At 37.5% G+C, this 9,017-nt stretch overlaps 1 protein-coding gene across 1 annotated transcript; it reads right to left on the bottom strand.

Moving 5' to 3' along the window:
• Nucleotides 1-2,541: 2,541 nt before the first annotated feature.
• On the bottom strand, nucleotides 2,542-3,198 carry LOC110446423 (uncharacterized protein K02A2.6-like). The gene has a single exon (XM_021491574.1). It carries the CDS (start codon nucleotides 3,196-3,198, stop codon nucleotides 2,542-2,544), a length of 657 nt encoding a protein of 218 aa, XP_021347249.1.
• Nucleotides 3,199-9,017: the final 5,819 nt, after the last annotated feature.

Below are 9,017 nucleotides of genomic sequence, written 5' to 3'. Positions count from 1 at the left end.
TAGCGCCATGTGGACAATAGGTTGAAGATAGTGAAAGTGGTATATTGAGCATGTGCCGAATTTCACTAAAATAGCCATATCCATTGACTTCAAAAGGCGCTTATCGCCTATCGGTTATACTGTACCTTATTACCTAGGATTAAATGTGTTTGGTAATTCATTATAAAAAAAGTATTCACCTTCATTGTTTCATTTTAGTAAGACAAAATAGGGGAGGGGAGGGGGGCGGGATATCCATTAAGACATAGTGAGGTGAATGAAGCATTTACATATGTTGACCGTGAAACGTGATTTAACAGATGCATATTATACCCTACAGAATATTCAATTGTTCCTTTAAATGTGTCCAGTAAAGCCTTACTGGATTTCCTGAAGTTTAAAATCGATAATATTTAGATTTAGTAGACAACTTGATGTAATATTTGTATCCCAATTGTCGTATTTATTGGTATAAAACTTTCAACATACCTAAATCCAGGCTCGTATTTGATTAAAACAGGCATACGCCTAGGCGTGTAAATATATACAATATATAGAAGTAATGCCAAAAGCAAAACAGATCTTGCTCTCCTCGACGCACTTTCACCCTTTTTAGGGATTTCCAGGAGAAATCATCCCTTTTTAACTTCTTCAGAATCTCCACGATAAAAGGAGTGAGAGCAATATTCCAACTTGTTCTTAACTTTATTCGCCCGCCATTTCAAAGACTACTCAAAATGTGTAACCGAGTTACAGACATTTAGATGAACGGAATGAATCCATTAACCAATAAACAATAAAAAGAAACGCATATTGCGGGTAAAATGTGTGAGTGGTTAATTGATTGACGAAGTGTAAGAGCTTGTGTATATCTATTTTTATGTAGATATTTTCATGACAGAACACATATATTCAAACTTACGTGGAATTGTTTACGCCGATGTGGCTTGTCTGAATAAACTCCTATTGAATTTGTTCTCCTTATCTTTACTGATGTTTTCTACATGTATATTGGAAAATTCCCCTGCCTCGCTTATCTTGTTAATGCATCCTGAAAATATCCCCTGTTCATTTATTCTAAGCCTTAACGTTTCCAGATGGGAAATATACGATCTGATGACTGTTGTGTACATGTACAATTATCGCTGGTTTTCTTAAATATTCGTTTTAACACATTAGGTGCATCTTGATTCAATAGATATGAATTTAGAGTACAGTTGTGTGACCGCACAACGCACCAAAAATAGCGTGCGCACACCGTGCATACATCGTTCACACACCGTCCGCACATCGTCCACACATGGTGCGCACAACTGTGCGATTTAACAATCGTTCGCCCCATTGTGCGCATCTTTCCGCACAACTGTGCGATTGGGTACAATTTGTAGATCAATAATACGGAAAGAAAAAAAATATACGGAAAGCTCGTTTGCAATAATGAAAACTGTATATATTACATATGAAGAGTATGTACAGTTTTACAATGCGTGTAACACAGCATTACAGTGACCATTGGATGGGTTTGGCTACAAGGTAACAGAACAGGTAAATAACAATAATTGATGAGTGACCGGAGTTTTACCTGGCCTGTACCTGACACATAGAGCTGATATGCGATACCGTACGTTTAGTATTTGTTATTTGTATTCGGTTTGTCTATAGCTCCCCTTCACCTGGGTTTTCACATCTTTGGCCCTACCTGACGAAATACGTAAGCGCCCCGGGCGGGGGAAAACTACGGTACAGGCACATGTACAAAGTGGCTATGTTTAGCTGTATACGGGGCTGTGTTGTAATTTCATGTGTCGATTAAGGTCGTTTAAAAAATACCGAAAACACAATTTCTAATTTTAAGAAAATATAGACATAAAGATAAGCTTATAGATGTAGGTAGAATATAGAAACTTACATAAAAATCAATTTTATTTCTTTACACATATTGTTAAGGCATTCCTCAATTTACACCAACCACAATTGCTATCGCACATCGTTTTCCATCGTGCACACAAATGTGCGCAAGCAATGATCGTCTAACTTTTTATCGTTCGCACATCGTGCACACATCGTTCACACACCGTGCATGTTGCATCGGTGCTTTAAAGACGACCAACCAGGTGCGCTGGGTATTCAGAAAGAGGCTTTTATTAGGGTCGCTTAGGCCCAAGTACTGATGTGTCGCTTAGGACATTGATAACGTATAATGATGTTACATCCTTCTCTTTATAATGAGATTGAGAAATCACTCAAATTGATTAATACAATATGAAATATAGTGGAGGTTAAGCCATGATAACACACATTATTTTAACACAGTTCTTGTGGTTCAAGTCCTATGCTATCTATAACTTGGATTACTCGTTAGTGATAAGTTGAAGTCAGACAAAGATGGTCATGATATTTTAACAAACAAATTAACATGACTAGAGTTTAAACTGATTAGAACTTTTTGTTCTAAGAGACTGCACAGGGAGTATTATGTCCAAAACACAGTGCAGGTCTCGAACTCAACTACATATTATAACAGTTCGAAATGTTCAGTGTACTGCAAATTCACTTTAGACTTTATCTCAAAAACCTGCGTACACCATCCTTGTTCTTTGGTGCTGGCATGTTAACTATAGCGTCAACCTTTCCGGGGTCGGCTGATAGTCCTTGAGTTGTGAGCACGCGACCCATGTATGTCACTTTGGGTTGCCTAATACAGCATTTCTTGAAGTTTAGCTTCAGGTTGTAGCTCATCGCACGTTCTACGACTTGTTTCAGTATCTTGCCATGATTTTCCATATCTTGACCTGCTATAAGTATATCATCAATGATCGCGAATGCTCCATCGATTTCTTCCAACATTTGATCCATGATCCTTTGGTAGATCTCAGGTGCTGATGTGATGCCAAATGGCAGCCTAAGCCATCTATACCTTCCTATCGGAGTATTGAAGGTAGTGAGGTAGGAAGATTCTTCATCGAGCTTAATTTGTAGGAAACCTGACTTCGCATCCAGTTTTGAGAACACATTATAACCAGGTATGTTGGAGACAACATCCTCAATTGTCCTCATGGGGTGGTGTTCTCTCTTAATCGCCTTGTTTAGATCTTTGGGATCTATGCACACACGAACTTTGTCATTGCGAAGGGATACGACCATGGAGCTGACCCAATCAGTCGGTTTTGAAGTTTTAGCAATGTACCCGTCTGCTTCCATTTCGAGTAGTTTCTCCATGGCTCGTTCCTTGACAGCTACTGGTAACCTCCGCACGGCATGTACACTCCCTTTGCATTCTCGTCAATCGGGATCTTGTAGTATCTGGGCAGAGTTCCAGTTGTTTTGGTCATCTCAGGAAAATCATGTTCTATTTCACTTTGTTAGGCGAGTGAACAAACGTTAAAACGTTGTAGTAGCCCTAGCTGCTCTGCTATATCACCACTTATAATGTTCTCCTGAGCTATGTTGACAACCTCAAACTCTATAGAGAGTGTTTCCCTTTGTACTCAATGGGCACTGTCGTAGCACCAACAGGAACTATTTTGTGGTTGCTGTATGACTTGAGTGTCCTGCATGACCTCCGTAGTTTGGCATGATCAATGCTTCTGAATGTGTCTTGAGTCAATATACTGCATTTTGCGCCAGTATCAATGCGAAATTTTATTAGCTTGTCCCGCACTTTAAGTTCGCATACCCACTTGTCTGAATCGGCTATTCGCGACATGTCACTAGTCGAGTATATGTGTAATAAATCATCATCATACTCGTAGCATTCCGTTTCTTTGTCGTCTTGTATACAGTTTATCTTTCGGAGGCGTTTTCTACACATTTTTGACCGATGGTCAGTTTTATGGCAGTACGAACATTTGGTACCCTTCGCTGGACAGCTATCCCTGTCATGGGCTTTACCGCACTTGCCGCATGTGTTGTTAACCCTTTTCTCAGGTTTGCTCTGCCTCTGTTGAAAGTTGGGTTTTTTTTCTGTATGCCTACGTGTTGTGGGGTTTTGTTTTTATCCCTAAGATTTCTTCACCTTTCATTACCTTTAGCTGATTTTGTGACATTTCGTATCTGCGGCCTGTTTCAATAGCCTTCGCTAATGTCAATTCTTGACCACGATCAAGAAGTCTTTCCTGGATCTTAGCGTGCCTGACTCCATTTACAATTAGATCAACCAAAATGTCATCAGAGTCACCATATTCACACTCCAAGATCAGCAACTTGAGGTCTTTATTTTTCCTAGTTTGCACATATTCGTTAAGTTTGTCGAGCATTTTCACGGGGTCGTCCTCTTCGCCCTTGGCCCATTCCAGTGTTTTGTACACCTCTCGACCAGCTTGCCCAATCCGCATACCCAGCCAGCCAGCACGATCTTTGTCGGCTGGTTGTGTCAGCGGTCCTTTAAATGTGAAGTTTACATGTTGTTTGAACCGTTGAAACTCTTGATACAGGTCTTTTGCGTCCCAATCAATCCTTGGCTGTTCAAAATTTACACCGGTCGCCATATATTTTTTTTCCGCAGCGAACACTTGAGTTCTATTAATGTTCAATTTTCCGATTAATGTATGAATCGTGTGTTACAACATTACAGGATGAACACATGTGGGCGTAATTCGCATTATCTGACACCATGTTGCATCGGTGCTTTAAAGACGACCAACCAGGTGCGCTGGGTATTTAGAAAGAGGCTTTTATTAGGGTCGCTTAGGCCCAAGTACTGATGTGTCGCTAAGGACATTGATAACGTATAATAATGTTACAGTGCATCGTGCGCACACCGCACATCGTGTAACGTTGTGCGATCCCACAACTGTACAATGAAGGTGACTATTTACACGGGTATGATTATATACACGGAAGTGAGTGTAGCTTTATGTATGTGGTATCTCCTTCCTGAATTGGCACTCTGTTCTGTAACTTGTGCTCGCTGTGCTATGTGGTTCGTTTAAACTGTGAAGCATATTTTGTTTATGGCTCATACTTCATTTGACTAAGAACATAAAAAAACTTTTGATTTATCTAAGAATGCAACCAATGTTTTAAAAATCAACGTGGAATGGTCAGGGAATCATTGGAATCAGATATGTAATTTGAATTTGTTTAGAATGTCATTGATATATTGTGCCTTGCTTAGCTATTTAAAGGGGCAAAGTCACGTTAACTTCGTTAATAATAAGGCATTAAAGCTGAGGTCTCAATAAAAAACAGTCCATCAGCAATATCTATTATTACCCAATAGTCTCTACAAATTATAATTAGTCAATTTTTACTGTTTCTTGCTTTTTGTCCGATTTTCGCTGTAGGGGTGAAACTGTCAAAACTTTTCTCGGTCAGAGCGAACTGTTACCCGGCGCGAATTCGAGAGCCCTGTTCAAGCGTTTCGGCGACTGCGACTCAGTGTTTTTTACGCAGACAAAACAATTGTCTAGCGGCCAAACAGTTCCCCAGGGCTTCCCCCTACCTCGGGATGATAGTTTTGACTGTTCCCGAAATAGCCATGAAACAATTGTATACTGTTAACTTGTCGTTTTGTTTTTAGATCTTCAGAATTCCAGCAGGATGCAATACTATTCCATATTATGTAAATTCATTTATGTAATAAATTTAACTTTAGGTAGCTTTAGAAAGGCATACAAGTTTCAACTCCAGATTACTACAGTAAAGAGACACAGATAAACCATAGTAAAGTACCCCAGTATTATACTTAAGTGGATCGGCAATAACAGAACAGCTAAGTAACTTACACTGATCAATGAGCTTTACATGATGCCGTTTCATAACATTCTGTGGTGTTAGAAAGAGAGTAAGACATGTTACAGATATCCTGTATTGAAAATGATATATTGTCTATATAACAATGCTAAATGATACGAAAGAATACTTTCACAATGCCACAACCATCTAAGTATAGTTCAAACACGGTATGGGTTTTTTTCCAAATCTAGTAAAAACGAAGAGAAACTCCGCATAACCTAGGTTTATAAACTTTAGATGAAGTCATGTAACAAGGTTTATCGATCATTGTTATAGACGTTACATAGGGATTGAATGGTGTTTTTTTAATTTTCATGCCGGCATGAACGCAAATCGGTTACACCCATATTGCATGAAGCCGCCCGCAAGGGCTTCATGTTTAATATGTATGTAACCGATTTGTGTTCATGCCGGCATGAAAATTGAAAACAAAACCGTCGTTCAATCCATATATTTACATTTTTATTATAGAACGATTGTTGAATTTTATTTATTTGTTCTTAAATGATTCATTTATTTACTACGTTTTGTATATGCGCGTCCTTTAAACAACATTGGCGAAATAGCTCTATTTAAATAAAATTAGCGCCAATATTTCATCGTAGTCATTTGAGTGTTTGACGCAGGGGCTCCATGTTTTCCGAAGCGAAGCGACAAGACCTCATTGAACAAAGTTAATCCATGACGTCATAAGTAAACCACATGTTACGTCACGAGAGTTTTTGCTTTCATACTCAAATATTTCAATTCCTACTCAAGTTGGACTCAATGCAACTACCAAATGTAACCTGTTTCATTTGCCGATGAATTTGACCAGATTAGCATTGCCTGTGCTATGCTTTTGCGAAGGGAGATAACTATTGACATGTTTAAATAAAGATATCACTTGAGACTTCACATTTTTATTGAAGCAGCACAAAAAATCGTTCAAACAACCAAAAACGACCAATCAACAAAATATTATCAGCTCACGGTTGCATGCGGTAGTGACAAGTCTTGTACTGCCCTAAAAAGTCTCCTTCCATCTACCCATTCTGCCTTTTATAAGTAGGCAACCCCAAGAACAGACCGAAAACGTAGATTCACAGGGATTCGTTACAAATGTCTGAAATGCACATATCAACTGATATGGGTCACAACACACATAAATAGACATATAAATGTATATTTATGTGTTCTGTGACTGATATCAGTATATCATATGTGTAAACATGTATGTTTCTGTGTTCTGTGACCCATATCAGTAGGATATATCATATGTGTATACATGTATGTTTCTGTTTCTGTGACCCATATCAGTATATCATATGTGTATACATGTATGTTTTTGTGTTCTGTGACCCATATCAATATATCATGTGTATACATGGATGTTTCTGTGTTCTGTGACCGATATCAGTATATCATATGCGTATACATGTATGTTTCTGTGTTCTGTGACCCATATCAGTAGGATATATCATATGTGTATACATGTATGTTTCTGTGTTCTGTGACCCATATCAGTATATCATCTGTGTATACATGTATGTTTCTGTTTCTGTGACCCATATCAGTATATCATATGTGTATACATGTATGTTTTTGTGTTCTGTGACCCATCTCAATATATCATGTGTATACATGGATGTTTCTGTGTTCTGTGACCCATATCAGTAGAACATTTCATATGTGTAAACATGTATGTTTTTTGTGTTCTGTGACCCATATCAGTATATCATCTGTGTATACATGTATGTTTCTGTGTTCTGTGCCCCATATCAGTAGGATATATCATATGTGTAAACATGTATGTTTCTGTGTTCTGTGACCCATATCAGTAGAACATATCATATGTGTAAACATGTATGTTTTTTGTGTTCTGTGACCCATATCAGTATATCATATGTGTATACATGTATGTTTCTGTGTTCTGTGACCCATATCAGTATATCATATGTGTATACATGGATGTTTCTGTGTTCTGTGACCGATATCAGTATATCATATGAGTATACATGTATGTTTCTGTGTTCTGTGACCCATATCAGCATATCATATATGTATACATGTATGTTTCTGTGTTCTGTGACCCATATCAGTATATCATATGTATATAAATGTATGTTTATGTGTTCTGTGACCGATATCAGTTTATCATATGTGTAAACATGTATGTTTCTGTGTTCTGTGACCCATATCAGTATATCATATGTGTATACATGGATGTTTCTGTGTTCTGTGACCCATATCAGTATATCATATGTGTATAAATGTATGTTTCTTTGTTCTGTGACCCATATCAGTAGGTTATATCATATGTGTATACATGTATGTTTCTGTGTTCTGTGACCCATATCAGTAGGATATATCATATGTGTAAACATGTATGTTTCTGTGTTCTGTGACCCATATCAGTATATCATATGTGTATACATGTATGTTTTTGTGTTCTGTGACCCATATCAGTATATCATATATGTATAAATGTATGTTTATGTGCTCTGTGACCGATATCAGTATATCATATGCGTAAACATGTATGTTTCTGTGTTCTGTGACCCATATCAGTAGGATATATCATATGTGTATACATGTACATTGTATGTTTCTGTATTATGTGACCCATATCAGTATATCATATGTGTATACATGTATGTTTCTGTGTTCTGCGACCCATATCAGTAGGACATATCATATGTGTATACATATATGTTTCTGTGTTCTGTGACCCATATCAGTAGGACATATCATATGTGTAAACATGTCTGCTTCTGTGTTCTGTGACCCATATCAGTATATCATATGTGTATACATGTATGTTTTTGTGTTCTGTGACCCATATCAGTAGGATATATCATATGTGTATACATGTATGTTTCTGTGTTCTGTGACCCATATCAGTAGGACATATCATATGTGTATACATATATGTTTCTGTGTTCTGTGACCCATATCAGTATATCATATGTGTATACATGTATGTTTCTGTGTTCTGTGACCCATATCAGAATATCATATGTGTATTTCAAATATTTGTTACGAACTCCTGTGGTAGATCCATATGGTCCCGTTAAATGTTCCGTCCTTTCAAGCCTTCGCATTAATTTTGTTTTCGAACAAAACAAATCGTTGCAGTCAATGAAGATGGTAATTCTGTGGAATTGAACTTTGACATATGGTAGCTGGCCCAAATAGTGCAATTCAACATTTAAGCAATTTTTATGTTTCAAATTTTATGTAAAAGTGTAAACAGTCATATCAAAGACGATTTTGATTTTGTTAACCGTTTTCCAATGCAACATATAACAATATTCTCTCTG

This window comes from Mizuhopecten yessoensis, unplaced genomic scaffold, assembly GCF_002113885.1.
Source record: "Mizuhopecten yessoensis strain PY_sf001 unplaced genomic scaffold, ASM211388v2 scaffold333, whole genome shotgun sequence".
NCBI classification, from domain to species: Eukaryota; Metazoa; Mollusca; class Bivalvia; order Pectinida; family Pectinidae; genus Mizuhopecten; species Mizuhopecten yessoensis.
This window is presented reverse-complemented; position numbering and strand designations above follow the sequence as displayed.

Coding starts and splice junctions, on each gene's coding strand:
- LOC110446423 (XM_021491574.1), bottom strand. CDS start 3,198: ATGGAGAAACTACTCGAAATGGAAGCAGACGGGTACATTGCTAAAACT.